This window comes from Stomoxys calcitrans, chromosome 5 (assembly GCF_963082655.1).
Source record: "Stomoxys calcitrans chromosome 5, idStoCalc2.1, whole genome shotgun sequence".
Taxonomy (NCBI): domain Eukaryota; kingdom Metazoa; phylum Arthropoda; class Insecta; order Diptera; family Muscidae; genus Stomoxys; species Stomoxys calcitrans.
This window is the reverse complement of record NC_081556.1, coordinates 28,259,089-28,276,152: the sequence shown is the minus strand read 5'-3', so window position 1 is coordinate 28,276,152 and position 17,064 is coordinate 28,259,089. Positions and strand designations below refer to the sequence as shown.

Genomic DNA, 17,064 nt, shown 5'->3' with positions numbered 1-17,064 from the left:
ATGTTTTATTCTTACTCGGTTGCCTGAAATTATTCTCTTCTTCCCATATTTCTCTCTTGACTATGACATTTCCGTGCTCAATTCAGCTTATTTTCGGGCATATTTCGTTGTTGTTGTAGTTAACTATGATGACGACACTTTTTCATCATCATATAGACGCCAACCAACTTGGAGACAGGGTGTGTGTTTAGTAAAAGCAGTCGAGAAAGAATTTATTAAAAATAATTGAATAATAGATAATACACACCTATATAATTGTATTAATAAATTAATAAACTTAAATTTTTTTCTAACAAAAATATATATTTTCCCTTATCTTTTTAGGATATTTTTCTTTGTCCTTGTGTGTGGAAGTTTAAACATTATCGTTAAAACGTATCTGAAAAGGAAATAGGACACGGCGGACATCATTACACATTCGAAAAATGACTGAAGTCGAGCAACCTCCACAGAATGGCATCGATTTGTCGGCCAACGAAGAAGATGATAATAGCAAATCTCGACCAGCCGATATAGAGCAGGTAGGATGTCTTCAAGGTTCACTGCATTTAATTCGAAAAAACTGATTTTGTTGTTGAAATTAAATTTTGTTTGGTTCGCATTTTTTAATATTTTTTTTTCAATATTTTCAGGATATGCGCGAAATGGAGCGACGCAAAAGGGTCGAAGCAATTATGGGCTCCAAACTCTTCCGCGAAGAGTTAGAACGCATTGTTGATTCAGCACGTGATAGTGGTAATGCCGATGGTATTCTACAACAACTTTCGGATATTGTTGGTGTGCCTGCCACCCGTGTGGGTAGTGTTTTCAGAGCATCCAATTGCATGCAGCCCATCAACGATATTCGTGGTGTGGAGTCCATGGGCTATGCCAAAGGCGAAAAAATATTGCGCTGCAAATTGGCTGCCACTTTCAGATTGCTGGATTTATATGGCTGGACCCAGGGTTTAGGTGCTCAGATAACAGCACGCCTCAAGGTTGATCAAGAATATTTCTTGGTTAATCCCTATGGCTTGCTGTACCATGAGTTAACTGCCTCATCGTTGAATAAAGTGGACATGCAGGGCAACATTGTGGAGCAGGGAACGACTAACTTTGGTGTTAACAAGAGTCGTAAGTGATTATACTAAGAACAAAATTATGAAAACAAAATGACAAGGTCATTTTATAAACCAGTTTTTAATTCCAATACCAAATACTCACCACAATAGGATGGGGAGTACACCTATCTGGTCATTCCATTTATAATACCTCGAAATATTCATCTGCGTCCTTATAAATTATATATGTATACTATATTTTTGAACATCTTGGCATTCTAAGTCATGTCCGTCCTTCTGTGGAAATCACTATAGCGGTCAAACGACTAAAAATATCCGCTTGCAATTTTTCGCCTATATTTTTTTTTTTGATGTAGGTGACTGTAAATGGGCCATACTGGTTCATATAGCTTCCATATAAAATGGTTCCTTGAATTGACCTCGTGGGCCCCCTAGAAGCCACAATTTTTTTCTCATTTGACCAAAATTTTGCATGTAGGGTTTTTTCACTACTTCCAACATCATTGGTAAGTGTGGTCCAAATCGGACCAAAACATGATATAGCTTCCTTATAAACCGAACTGCTGATTTAAGATGACCTGAAAGCCACAATTTTCATCCGATTTGGCTAAAATTTTGCACATTTTGGATTACTAAAGAAGGAGTAAATCGAGACACTTTGGGACAAATATTCTGTCATAGCCAATTAACATAATGATTAATAATACCTCCAATTGTCTAAACCGGTCTATAACCTGATATAGCTTCCATACAAACCGACCTCCCGATAAGTCTTCTAGGGCCATTGGAAGCTTCAATTTATGCCTGATTTGGCAAAAATTTGGGACGAAAAGTACACATATGCCCTTCAGTTAAGTTAATTTTGTAAATTTTTATTATAATTCATGGTGGTGGATTGCTAATATTCGGCCCGGCCGAATATAGCACATTTTTAGTTGTAATTTTGCTTAATAATTATATCAATTAACCGTCCTTTCCCTTAGATTTTGTACTTCATTCCGTTGTCCATGCCGCTCGTCCCGATATTCGTTGCGCCATTTACATTGGTTGCAGCCCAGTGGTAGCTATTTCATCATTGAAGACTGGTCTACTGCCATTAACTAAAGATGCCTGCGTTTTGGGAGAGGTCACCACATTCTCATATGCCGGCTGTCTTTATGACCAGGAGGAACGCGACAAATTGGTCCGCAATTTGGGTCCCAACTCAAAAGTCATGCTATTGACCAATCATGGTGCCTTGTGCTGTGGAGAAACTATCGAAGAAGCCTTCTTTGCCGCCTGTCACATTGTACAGGCCTGTGAAACTCAATTGAAACTACTGCCAGTGGGTTTAGATAATTTGGTACTAATACCCGAAGAATCACGCAAAACCATCTATGAACAATCGAGAAGACCTCCCGAGGATCTGGCAAAGAAATTTGCTGCTGCCGCCGCTGTTACAACCGAAGAAGAAGATAAGAAAGAGGCTGCTAGTGGTGAAACCAGCAAGGTAATTGGTCAACCACCCAAATGGCGTGTAGGTGGTGCAGAATTTGAGGCATTGATGCGTATGTTGGATAATGCCGGCTATCGTACCGGTTACATTTATCGCCATCCTTTGATTAAAACGGAACCACCAAAACCCAAAAACGATGTTGAACTACCGCCAGCAGTATCATCTTTGGGTTATTTGTTGGAAGAAGAAGAACTATTCCGTCAAGGGTAAGTTGCCAAGTGCTAAGTGATTTGTAAAAAAAAAATTAATCTGTTTTCATTTTCACCATTAAAGCGTTTGGAAAAAGGGCGTTATGGGCAAAGGTGGAGATCGCAGCCGTTGGTTGAACTCTCCCAATGTCTATCAAAAGGTGGAAGTTCTAGAAACCGGTACTCCAGATCCCAAAAAGATTACCAAGGTAGAGATAATAACTTTTGAAGATAAATCACAAAGCGAAAACTAAAATTAAGAAAAACGAAAAAAAAACCAAAACCCCTAACATTTTTTGAAAAAAAGACTTTTATTGTTTTAGTACCAAAAATCTTTATTTACACAAAAATTGTTTTTTTTTGAAATCCAAGAAGGAATTAAGCGCTAAGCTAAAATTAAAATCATATTTAATGCAAATATGGTAGAATATGCAAAAATAACGGCAAAAGAAATTAGGAATTTATAATTTTAAAAAGAACTAAATTTTGTTTTGGTTTTGATGCAAAGTTTGCTTCTGGCAAAGACGATTATGATGGTGATGAGACACTAACTATCCTTTTAGACATTCCTTTTTGTTTTAAAAAGCACAAAATATTTAATTTTTTTTATTGTTTCTGTTAATGTTTTTTTTTTTTGAACAATTGAATTTTGCAGCTAGTCTCTCTGTTTGAAATACATAATTGTAATACTTTTTTTAGTTTGGTGCCATTATTTTAGAAGCGGTTTGCTACTAGTTTTGATAAAAATAAAATATTTTAAACTTTTAAGTGTGTGCAAGAGGAAAAATTAACAAATTACAAGAACTTAGCTTAAATAGGAAAAATATAAAACTAAAATATATATTTTTTAATATTAATTACAAGGAAATCTTAGAATTAATTCCTTTTTATTCAAAACCATCCGCTTTTTTAAAAATAATGACAAAAAAATCTATATGGCCTAAAATAATAATTGCTTTTCTAACTAGAGCTGGCAAAATATCGATAACACTATCGATATTTAATTTTTTGACTGAATATCGATTGATATTCTTCCGATGGATACTATCGGAAAAGTTAAATATTTTGCAAAATTAAACAAAAATGAGTGATGCGGCTTTGAATGTATCGTTCGCCTATAGATGGCGCAATTTTATCCCATAAGGCTAACATTTTGTATAATGATTTTTCTTATAACTTCTAACTGACTTTATTAACCTTGGTTTCATTTGATCTATGTATTGATATTGCTTCTATATAAATCGATCTCGGGATTTACTTCGCATTTCCGTTTGAAATATAGGTGATGGGAAATTAACGATCGTATCGATACTATCGATATTTATTATTAAAACTATCGAAAATATCGAATGATGCAATTATCGATAGATTGCCAGCTCTATTTCTAACTCTAATGCGTGTGAAATAAAGTGCAGCCATATATGCCATGCCATACCATTTTTAGTAAACATCCTTTGTATGGTGGGATGCCATTCAAATCAAACATATCTGCCACATTTCTATCTAATTACCTATATGATTCACTGATACTTCCCTTTAAGTATTTTAATATTCAAAATTCTGAACTGAAACGCATTAGAGTATTTGCAATTTATACATAAAAAAAAATGTGTCAGAGAAGAAAATATCCTATCATTCCAATTAGTATACACTCATATAAACACTAATCCCTATCAAACGTATTTTTTATAACGCCCATATAACACTCAAATACACACATGCATAACATACATATATACATCATAGATATATGTGTATATGTCAAAATAAAATATTAAATATTGCTTTGTATGTCTCCCCCCCTTTTATATAGTACTACTATATACACAATATTTAAAATGATATTATATACAACAATACTATGTAATAGCTCTAAATATTCAATAAAGAGTAGAAATTTGCGAAATTCTATATCGAATTAAATTTTGAAACTGTCGTCAGCTGAAGACGATCGATAACTTATTTACAAATAACATTTACATAACACATTCATTTTTTGTGCCTAAGGAAATGAGATGCCACAAGAAGATACTGGTTGTATTTCCGCCACTACAACTCCCAAAAATGTTAATTACTTTATTAATTAATAAAATCTAGCGATAAAGTACTGCTTTTTATACTTTATGATGCGTGCATACTTTAGAAAAACAAAAAAAAACGAAAGATTTCTATGTATTGGGTATACAAGTTAATGGACGCTTGAAATATGCATTGAATTAACCAAATGAATTAATACATTACTCAATGTAATGTCCATCGTTAGCCACTGCGTTTTCCATTTTTTTTTGATGCAAAGGGATTCCATGTCAAAAGAAACTGCTACAGTTTTAAGGTAGCCGAGTTGGTTGAGTGCTTGGATTACCAGTTCAGGGGTCGTGGGTTCGATTTATGCCAGAAGCCTTGGTCTGCCGCTACTGTGGTATCACAATGGACTTAAAATTGTCTAAGTGAGTCTGTAAAGGACTGCCACTCTTACTTAACCTAACCTAAGCTAGAGAGTGACTCAAACCAATTTCTGATACCCTACTCTGAAGTGAAGCGTATTACTTTAACACGAATCACCCAGACAGTTTTAGAACATTTTCTATTTTTCATGGCTTATTTTTGGGAAAAATTCTCTTCCAAAAATCAAGACTCACTTCTCACCTGTCAAAAACTTTCAAATTTATTACGTAATGTTGTACACTGAGACGGCAGCCCTTGCCGATGAAGGACTCCATCGGGTCAATCCGGTACGTACAACGGGCTGCCATGGGATTGTATATGGGATTATTTCATAATGTCAAACCGTTGCAGTTTTATAGTAAAAATTCTATAAAAAAGTTAATCAAAAATTTTTCTTTGTCATATGCAACACCAGTGCGATGGGACTTAAGAGGGTTCTGTATCGATCAAAACAAATGACATTTTTGGGAAAAATTCTCTTCCAAAAATCAAGACTCACTTCTCACCTGTCAAAAACATTCGAATTTATTTCGTAATGTTGTACACTGAGATGGCAGCCCTAGTCGATGAAAAACTCCATCGGGTCAATCCGGTACGTACAACCGGCTGCCATGGGATTGACACTGAGGGGTTCATGGGTATCAGTAAGAGGTCATGGTTACGATTCCCACTAGAGACCTGTTTTGTCGCTACTGTGGTATCACAATTGACTAAAATAGTCTAAATGGGTCTGTTTAGAAAATAAACTGCTATTCTAACCTAATAGTAAGTAAGCAGTATAGGTGCAAGCAGTATTTTCGACATGCATAATCGTCTTTCCATGTCTTTCATCTTTAATTCATATCAAATCTAATGGCTCGATTATGGATAGCAACTCACTGCAGTTGCGTTGCCAGGAGATAAAGCCTTGATATAAAAATTAGTATAAAGTTGGAAATGTTTATAATGTGCAGTCAATATCAGTGTTTTGAACATACCACTACTAAGTAAATTTGAAAAAAAAGTATGCAATTCAATAAAGAAATGGACATTTTTATTACAAATTTGCTCGTTGGCAACTGAAGTTGGGTTGCTATCCATAATCGACCGCTAAATTTCTTTACTTTAGAATGAATGCCAATGCTATTTAACATAGGAAAATAATTTATTATGTTTCTCGCATATCGCAGGGCAAGCGATCTGAAATCAATTTTTTTTATAAATTTAAATATGTTTTTAAATAATTTAAAAGTTTCACGCGTAGTACAGAAAAAGGAAGACAAATTCAGGATCTTTTATTATATAATTATAAATTTTTTTTAATTTGACTTTATTAAATTTTTAAATTTTTATTTTTAATAATTACTATTTTTATTTATTTATTTAAATGATACTAAGCTTATAGTAAAATATAAGATTAGAGAGAAGAAAGAATAGCAATATTTGATATTATTTTTATTTTTTATAAGATTTTTTGTAGTATTAATTTTGCAATCATTGAGCTCGTCTTGAAAAAGAAACAAACAACAATTGTAAAATTAAATAATTTTCGTCGGCAAAAAAATGAAAATTAATTTATATTTTTTTATAATACTAATTTTTATTATTTATATTTTTATAATTATTTTAAATTACTTTTATTTTTTTTGTAATAATTAATTTTTTTACAATAATTTTTATTTTTTATAACTACCTTTATTCTTTTATGACTTTTTTTATTTTTTCAATTATTTTAATTTTTTCGGCAAATTTGATAATCGAATTTTACTAACGTGATACCAAAAATGTCAACGAATTTTCGTCTTCGACAACCATTTTACCGTTTTGTAAAAATTCCGACGTTCGACTACGCCATCGCCCACCAGAATTTTTTTTTTATTTTTAATATTTTTTTTTCTTTTAAGGACTACGCCATTTATTTTTATTTTTATATGTTTTTTTCTTTTGGCGACTACGCCATCGCCAACCAGAATTTTTTTGTAATTCTTTTAAATATTTTTATTTGTTATTATTATATTTTTTTATAATATTTTCACTTTTTTATATAAAATTTTTATTTTTTTATAATATTTTTATTTTTTTTATAATATTTTTATTTTTTGTTTTTAAATATTTTTATTTTTTTTAAATATTTTTATTTCTAATAATTTTTTTTTATAAAATTTTTAATTTTTTTCATTTTTCTGCTTTTTTATTTATTTATTATACTTTTCTTATTCTTTTTTTCTATTCTTTTTTTATTTTTTTTTATATATTTTTTTAAATATTTTATTATTATTTTTTTATTATATTTTGTTTTTGTTATTAATTTATTACCGATTATTATTTTTAATTATTTTTAAAATTTTATCGTAATTTTTTATATATTTTTGTTATTTATAAATTTTTATTTTTATTTTTTTGTTATAATTTTTTTCTTATTTTTTATTTGTTATTTAGGGATTTTATTTTTTATAATTTTTTTTTTCTATTTTTTATAATTTTTATATTCTTTCGGTTTTAATATTTCTACAACACTTATTTTTATAATATTTTTTTTTGTAATTTTGTTGTTTTTTTTTGTTTATTTTTTGTTTATTTTTTTGTTTATTTTTCGTTTATTTTTTTTTTTTTTTTTGTATTTTTTTTTTGTTTTTTTTTTATTTTTTTTTTATTTTTAATTTTTTATACATCTTTCTTAAATTTTTTTTAATACTTTTTATTTTTTTTAATTTTCATAATTTTTTTTGTATTTTTTTATACATTTTTTGACTTTTTTTATTTTTTAAAATTTTTTTATTTTTTATAGTTCTCTTTATTTTTTGTTTATAATTATATTTTGTTTTTTTTTATAATGGTTTTAAAATTTTATATATTTATTTTATTTTGATTTTATTATTATTAATTGAGAGTCGAGCCTTAACGATCACAATAATGTTACTGAGAAAGGATAGATTGTTTGAAATATGTCCTGAAGAGAAAAAATTGCCAGTTTTTCGGACAAATCAAGGACACAGATGGCATTATACTGGGGGAGCGTTTCGGTGATTAGTTAGAACTACGGCACTATGAACAATATCCATTCGTCTAACCGGTTCACAGCTTCATAGCTACCCTAAGAGGATATTTAACGCTAAGAAAATATTTTTTTCCTACATTATAGTACACAGAGATAAATTGTATGCACACATCATTAAAAGTATATCATCAGTTGCAATACATTGTCAACATTATATTAAAGCAATAAGATTTATTTTTCAACATACGATTTTTCGATCTTTTGCTTTATTGTCCTTAATTGAAAATACAGCGAAATTAAATATTTCGATAATAGGTCCCAAATGACTGTCGAATTCTCCGCCAATGTTAATTTTTTCTAAGGTTGAAGGTTGTGGAATGGAGAAATGGTAACCTAAAGGTTGCAAATGTCCCATGTCCCTTGTCATATGATAGTAGTCGCTGAAAAAAAACCAAACTTTACGACAATATTGGGAAATTAGTCAGTAAAATTTTTACTAAAAATATGTTGCATTGCCTTAAATCCTTGGAGTTGCTTAAACAATTACTGCGAAAGAGAAAGAAAATTTGTTTTTATGTAAAGCCAAAAAGCCTAATGACCTATTTTATAGACCATGAATAAAAAATAAATTACCTCACTTTAACTTAATGGTTATCTTATTTATGCCTTAAAGATATTTTTTTTTTGGTTTGATTGCTGAGAAAAATGGTTAAAAATTAATAATGATAAGTTAAGCGACAATATATACTAAATCGTAGCATTTTATTTTCATTTCTTTTAAAATCTTGTTTTTGCATGTCTCATATCTTTCATATTGTCATTTCGTGTTACAGTTTTTTTTTATTATTATTTTCTTTGGCCCATCTAGTCTAAATTTGCCTTAACTTAACGTGATTCAAATAATAAAGGTCGAATAGTACTTATTCTTTAAAAAAAACATTTTTAATATGTTTAAAAATACAGAACGAAAAAAAAATAAAAATATTTCAAAATATTTGTATACCCTATAGGCAGAGGCATAACCTTCACTATAGGCTGAAGAGTAAATTTAATTAATTAACTCTCATGCATAACCTGAGTTATTTAAAACCAATAGTTAAAGTTAAAGAAATGACGGTGAAGGCTTTAAGCAATTTCCATTTTCTAATTTGTTTAAGTTTTTCTTTATAAAAAATAAAAAAAAGCGCAAAGAAAATAAACTCTATATACTCCATTTCCCTTGGCACAAAATTTTTGTTCAGCTTCCTTAGCATTCTAATATATTTTTTATTTGTTTTCAATAATTTTTTTTAAATAATTTTTTTATTACTTCTTTTAATTCATATTCATTTCCTAAAATTAAAATTATGATCTCATAATCGCCGAAAATGTTTTTTTTTTGTCCATATGAGTTTTTGTCTTTGTTGATTACTATGTACACATATTGTCGCTAATTAAGTTAATTGATGTCAAAGTCATATGTTAATGTATGTATACATATGTGCTGGAAAATTATTATTAACCTTTCATGTAATTATATGGTGAGCACTTTTGAGCTAAAGCAAATTTGTTTGCTTTAATAACAAATAAAATTCTGGAACAAAGTCAAAGGCTTTTGGAAAAGGTTATAATTTGTTGATTTTTGTGGTACAAAATTAAGATTATTCTTTTTTTTAATGTTTTATAAATTTTTTTATTTAATTCTTTACTAATTTTTTCATTTGTTTTATTATTTTGATATTTTATGTTTTTTTTTTATATTATTTGTTTTTAATATATTTTACTTGCTAATATTTTTGTACTTCTTCAAATATTGAATCTTAATATTTTTTATTCTTTGCCTTTTGAGTTTTAATCCTTATTTTTTTTAATACTTTTTTTATATCATATTTTTTTTTAGTTTTTATTATTTTTTTAGCCTTTTTGTTTTTTTTTCTTTCTTAGTTACATAACTAATAAAAAGTTTGATGTAGTTTATTGTTTTTTTTATTAATTTAGTTTTATTCATATTTTTATTTGATTTATTTTATATTTTTATATATATGTATTATTTTTATTTTTTTTAATCTATTTTTATACTTATTAATTCTTTTGATTATTTTTTTGATTTATTTATTTTATTTGTTTTTTTTATTTAATTTTGTTATTTATTTTACTTCTTTTTTAATTTACTTTTTTCATTTTATATATTTGACATTTTTCGTTTTATTTATTTTTATTTTTTTTTATTTATTTTTATTTATTTTTTTTATTTATATTTATTTTTTTATTAATTTTAATTTTTTTTATTTATTTTTTTTATTTATTTTTATTTTTTTATTAATTTTCATTTTTTTTTTTTATTTTTATTTTTTTATAAATTTTTTTTTTATTAATTTTTATTTTTTTTATTTATTTCTTTTTTTATTTTTGTATTTTTTATTTAATTTTAATTTATTTTTTTAATTTTTGTTTTTTTTTCAATTTTTTTTTAATTTTTTTATTTTATTTTTTTTTTTATTTTTTTTTAATTTTTTTTTAATTTTTTATTTTTTTATTTTATTTTTTTTTCTTTTAATATTATTATTTTATTTTTTTTTTTTAAGTTTTTCCGTTTTTAGTTTATGATTTGTTTTTATTTTTTTAATATTTCCTATTTTTCTTCGATTATTTTTTTAATATTTGTTTTATTATTATATAATTATTATTGTACATATTTTTTTTTTTATTTTTTATATTAATTTTTTTATTTTATTTTGTTTTTATTTTTAATTGTTTACTTTTTTTCCATTATTTATTTCTGTTGCATTTCCTGCTTCCATTTTTTTTTATTCTATTTATTTTTATTAGATTTCCTAGTTTTCATTCACCATTAATTTTTTTAAATAAAAATTATTTTTATTTTTTTTTTTTTATATAAAAATTATTTTTATATTTTTTTTTAATAAAAATTATTATATTTTTTATTTTTTAATTTATTTTTTTTTTAATTTTTATATATTTTTTGCTTATTTTTATATTTGCTATTTTTTAATTTCTTTTTTATTTTTTAATTTTTTATTTATTTTTAATACAAAATATTTTTTCTTTATCTTTTATTTTTATTAATTTATTTTTTTTTATTTTCTTTAAATTTTTTATTTTGGTTATTTTTTTAATTTTTTTGTTTTTATTTTTTAATTTTTTATTGTTGTATTTTTTTTAATTTTTTATTGTTTTTTTTTAATATTTAAATTATTTATTTTCTTTTAATTTTTTATTTTTTTTTAATTTTTGTTTTTATATTTTTGTTTTTAAATTTTTTTTTAATTTTTTATTGTTTTTAATTTTTTTTTTAATATTTTTATTGTTTTAAATTTTTTTTAAATATTTTTATTGTTTTAAATTTTTTTTAAATATTTTTATTGTTTTTATTTTTTAAGTATTGTATTTTAGTTCTTTTTATTTCTTTTATTTTTAATTATTTTTTTTAATAATTGTTTTTTTATTTTGATTTTCATATATTTCTTTTAATTTAATTTTTTTTTTTAATTTTACTTTTTTTATTTTTTTTTTGTAATTCTATTTTAAATTTTTCCTTGTTTATCTGTTTTATTTTTTTTTAATTCTTGTTTTTTTGTTTTAATTTTGTTTTAATTTATTTTATTTACTAACATTTTTTTATTATTGTAAAATTATTCTTTTTTTTACTTGTTTTAATGTTTTTTTTTAATACTTTTATTATTTTTGTTTATTTTTTTTTATTATTTTTATTTAATTATTATTATTAGCTTAGGGTATAGTATCGGCTATAGATCATGGGGAAAAACAAAGTTAGTTGGCAGCAGATGGTGAATACAACAGCATCACGTTAAACGCAACTCCATGTTTTAAAATCCTCGAAAATGGTTTGACGACGACGACCGAAATGTTGTAAAAAAATATAACAAAAAACAGCAAAGAAAATTGTTTTTTTTCCCATGACCTATAGCCGATACTATACACCAAGCTTCGTAAATATAAAAAGGTCAACTATATCCCCTCAAAACAAATTATTATTATTTTTATATTTATTTATTTTGTTAAGTAAAATAAAATTTTTTTTAATTGGTTTTTTATTAATTGTCTTTTTTAATTTTAATTTTAATTTTTGTTTTTTTTTTTTAATTTTTTTGTTTTTTATTTGTATTTTGTTTTATTTTTTTTTAAATTAACAGCGATCAAAACCTTAAATGTAAATCATTAAAAAAATTAATTACTTTAAATGTAAAATTAGCAAAATTTATCGCATTTAAAGCTTTAATCTATTGGGACGAATTTTTTAAACCTTGCGATGGTTTTTGAGTAACTAATTTCTACCCTTCATTTTGAAGTCGCGTTTTGAGAAAATAATTAGTTATGGATGCTTTAAAGTTTAAAATTAATTAATATTATAGTCCCTACCACATAAGGATAAGACAAGGCTTAATTTTAAAAGTAATTTTCCATTTAAAAACCAGCACAAGTCGATCTTTTTAAATAAAATCTAAAATGTTAATTTTATGCATATCTTCTTTAATAGAAATTTGTTTAAACTTCAATATGCCGGCGTCTGTTGCCAGAATTTTTGTATAGTTAGCTTTCCTGAGAAATAATTAGTATTATAGTTATTTTTTGTTGTTTAATAACATAAGCTTATTGCAATAAGGAATTTAAAAGTAAAATTAATTGATTATTTAACAATTTCTTTAAATAATTAAAAAGGCTTTTTATAAAAAGAAATGATGTACTAAAACACACAATTTTCTTTCTCTTTCCTTTGATCTATTCTCAACTTGTGTTCTGTCCCGTCGTTGCTCCTCCTCTATCAATTTTTGATGAAAATTCGATAAACACAATATAAAGTGGGTTGCCGAAGGTTCACCCACTCATTCAACACCTGTACGCATTGATGATCCTCTACAATTTGTGCCAGTTAATACAAATCCCAAGGAATTTAAAAGATTACAGCAACAGGTAAAGAATGTTTTCCATTTCTCCAATCACCTTTCTCGTAAAAGTTGCTAATTTTTTTTTCTATTGTTGTTGTTATTATTAGATTAAGGATAATCGTCGTGCCGATAAAATCTCAGCCGGTCCACAATCACACATTTTGGAAGGTGTTACCTGGGATGAAGCCAATCGCATTAAGGATGCCACAGTCAGTCAGGCTGGTGATCATGTGGTGCTAATGGGTGCCGCCTCCAAGGGTATTATTCAACGTGGCTTCCAACACAATGCCACCGTGTATAAGGCACCATATGCCAAGAATCCATTTGATAATGTCACCGATGATGAATTGAACGAATACAAACGTACAGTGGAACGTAAAAAGAAGAGTATTCATGGTGAATGTAAGTCTTAATATTATTTTTTTAATATATATTATAACATTGTATATAAAATTATATTGAATTTTTAGATACTGATACAGATTTCTCAGAATCTGAAGCTTTGAGTTCATTACAAACATCAGGCGCACAACAACAAACCAAACAAAATACTACTACCACCACAACTACTGCCGCAGTTAGTCAATCAGAACCAGAAGATATGTCAGGTAAATTTCATCAAAAAACATTAAACATCAATATTCAATTCACGATCTTAATCGATCTGTTTTTATTATATATATATTTTTTATTTTTTTATTGATTAATTATTTTTTTATTATTTATTTTTGTTTGTTTTATTTGAATTATTTATGTATAATTTGTTTTGTTTTTCTATTATTTTTGATTTTTATAATTTTTTGATATTTTTTATATCCTCCACCATAGGATATGGGTATACTAACTTCGTCATTCCGTTTGGAACACTGACACCATAAATTAATATATTTTTGGTTGCCATAACATATTAAGCTGGTATAGCCATGTCCTTTCGTCTGTCTGGAAAGCATGCTTACTTTCGAACGGGTAAAGCTAATCTCTTGAAATTTTGCACAAATACTTCCTATTATAAACGGGCAATATCGGTCCATATTTTAATATATCACCAGGTTATACTTCTTGAACCTCTCAAGAGCGCAATTCTTATTCGATTTGTTTGAAATTTTGCATATATTTTTATGCTATTTATTTGTTATTTACTTTTAATTTTTTTCAATGTTAAAATAAATTACCTTTTCGTTTTCTTTTTTCTAGAACATCAAGTTATGAGAATAGAGACCCAACAAGCCCCAGTTCCCAGTCAGCCCGAAGTAGTTTTGAGCGATGGTAAGTTTATCACTTTGTATAGCAAGTCATTTCTTTATTTCTTTAATATACATATACTTTGAAAATTTTTGTCTAAATTTTTTTGTTTTGCACTTGTCAAAAAAATGTTTGTGAATTGTCTAAATTTTGTTTTGTTTTTTTTTTTTTATATTTTCTAAAAGAATATACAAATTAAATTTGGCTCTGAAAAATTCTTTTAAATTTATAATTATTATTTGTTTTATTTTTAATATATTTTATTTTCATTTCTTTTGTTTCTTATTTAACCTTCTTGTGGGGTTTTGGTTTGTTCGCAAACAAAAGAACAAACAACTTCACTACTAGTTGTTGATAACAATAAACATAAAAAATCCGAAAAATCTTACATTGTAGTGGTTAGAAATGAGCATCTTTTATGCATTTTTGATATGCTTTCCATAACATTTCTCTAATTGTGTAAGGGCCTATTAAAGATTTATTTATCGTATTTGTTTTGATAATAGCAAAAAAAAAACAAGAAAAACCATATTATAAAAAGTTTAAAATTACACTAACTTTTTTCGCAGACCCTACATGTTGTACGGCGTGTTATATGAGATAATTTCCATAATTACTATACAACAAACTTCTCTACTTCTACTACTACTACTACTCTTGTACTACTGCTAAAAATACTACCCATTACTATTACTACAACAACTAATAGTAACAGACTTTTTTTGAAAATAAATTTAACACAACTGCCACAACCTATATGCCCTATTATAACTTTCTACAGACTTTCTTTCTATCTATTAACACATCTCACCTTTACTAATTCTTTTTATATGTCAATTAAATCCAAGCACATTTCGGAATTATATAAATTTTTTTTATTGCAAATGCTCCTTTAGAAAACAGCTGCAGTTGATAGTTATTAAAATAAAAGAAAGAAATCATTTTAACATGTTAAACTGCTTTAAATTAAGAAGATGGCTATTCCACAGGGGATCTATAAGAAAGATTTTTGCACCAAATCGGACCTTATTATGATATTGTTCCTATAAAAAATCTTGAACACCGTACTTAGCGTGTATATCGTATCATTCGATTTGTCTAAAATTTGAAACAGTGAGTTGTATTGGAATCTTCAATATCTGTACTATATATGCGCCAAAACAGACCATATTTGGATAAAGCTTAACCCGTGTGCAGTTCTTGAGCTCATAACATACGTATACTTTACGCAATATCGCTAAGATTTGAAACAAGGATTTTAGTTGGATCTCTTGACGTATAATCTCTGAATCTCTGATGAATAATAATCTCTAAATCTCTTATGAATAATAATCTCTAAATGAGTAATGCTGTTGCATTTAGTCAAATAAGATTGGCTCGACAGATGAATAGTTGACAACTGTCATGTGGTCCTTGAGAGACACATCTTTCATGTTGACATCAGTTATAACCCAGTAGAAAAGCAACTGGCTGCATCTGCTGAGTGAGAACTCTGGTTTTTCTGAGTAGCATAGTCTCGAGTTCCCCGCTTCCTCTACCATGTACTCGTGAATGCTATTTATACTCTCCTAATACGCTGCTTGACCCACAAGCTCCCTTTTGTAGCGCTTAACATCTCGCTCTAGATGACCTTGACATTTTTAATCCAACCTGACATCTTTGAGCGGTGGTGCGATAACGGCCCAGTAGATATTTCTTAGACAACAGTATCTTTGGGAAGGATCTTTATCTGCTGATGAAAACTAAGAACTACAGCATAGGCCGATCTCTCAATTTAACATTTTAAGCTCATATATTTCAACTAATTTAGGTTAGGTTAGGTAAGGTTGAAAAGAGGGTGCGGATGTTAATCCGCCCAATGCCACTATGAACATACATCTAAGCGCTTGTTGTGCGCTCTAAATATTAAAAAATTAACCTCGAAAAAGAAAATCTAAGTTAGAAATTCCTGGCCCGAATTTTAGATGGTCACAAAGAGGAGTCTGTGAGCATTCCAAAACTATGTGGGCTAATCTTGATTCGAATAGGTCTACCGCTTTGCTGTCATTGGCTAGAACAAACGTCTGAATCATTCTGTCCGTTATGACAGGTCATTGTCTAATCGGAAAACATGCTGACAGACTGAAGGTTGCCAGCAACGACTTTTGCTGAAGCTGTAGGGACATCGAAGAAGAAGAGACTATAGAACACCTTCTGGGTGTGTGTCCCGCACCAGCAATCAGACGGAGCTCCACATTAGGTTCTCATTTCTTTGAGAACCTGTGAACAATCGCAAGTTATTGGGTTTTTTAAAGCGATCAGAATGGTTCAACGGTAGGAACTAAAAGTCATCTTCCTTCTTCTGTTCCTGTGGTATCACTTAAACCTTACTAGGAATTCCGTGCAACTTAAAAAATCCTTTATGGTTTCCCTGCCACGCGCCTAAGTTGGTTCATGGTGGGTATTGTGTCCCACCTAAGTGCCGGAATTTGTTAGACGCGAAAGCCGGGCAATGACATGAAAACGCTCCAACGTCTCATCATCTTCCCCGAATACCCTACACATGATATTACTTGCCGCACCAATTTTACATAAGTGAGCTCGTAGTCCAATGTGTCCCGTTATGATACCAAAAGCCATACTGACCTCCTTCTTACTTCCTTTCAGTAATAGCCTCGTCTTCTTCACACGACCTGGACCCCCCACTACCTTAACTCGGACTGCGTCGACTCAAAAGGTTTCGAGTTAACCAAGTTTATTGACGGCAGTC

General features: G+C 27.9%; 1 protein-coding gene across 12 annotated transcripts in view; it reads left to right on the top strand.

Annotated features, from left to right (window-relative positions):
• LOC106081501 (protein hu-li tai shao) overlaps positions 1-17,064 on the top strand; it is a 102,865-nt gene that overhangs the window by 58,728 nt on the left and 27,073 nt on the right. For 10 of the 12 annotated variants that reach the window (XR_001220375.2, XR_001220376.2, XM_013243501.2 and 7 more), the window contains 8 exons: positions 325-521; positions 633-1,113; positions 2,045-2,762; positions 2,830-2,953; positions 12,988-13,098; positions 13,181-13,475; positions 13,544-13,681; positions 14,268-14,339. Coding sequence is in view for 10 of the 12 variants with exons in the window: in XM_013243501.2 (XP_013098955.1) it covers positions 426-521; positions 633-1,113; positions 2,045-2,762; positions 2,830-2,953; positions 12,988-13,098; positions 13,181-13,475; positions 13,544-13,681; positions 14,268-14,339 (2,035 nt within the window). In the remaining 2 variants the exon portion in view is untranslated. Of the gene's footprint in view, positions 1-133; positions 180-324; positions 522-632; positions 1,114-2,044; positions 2,763-2,829; positions 2,954-12,987; positions 13,099-13,180; positions 13,476-13,543; positions 13,682-14,267; positions 14,340-14,884; positions 14,935-17,064 lie in introns of those variants that run through there. The other 2 variants (XM_013243507.2, XM_013243502.2) reach the window with 2 other exon arrangements.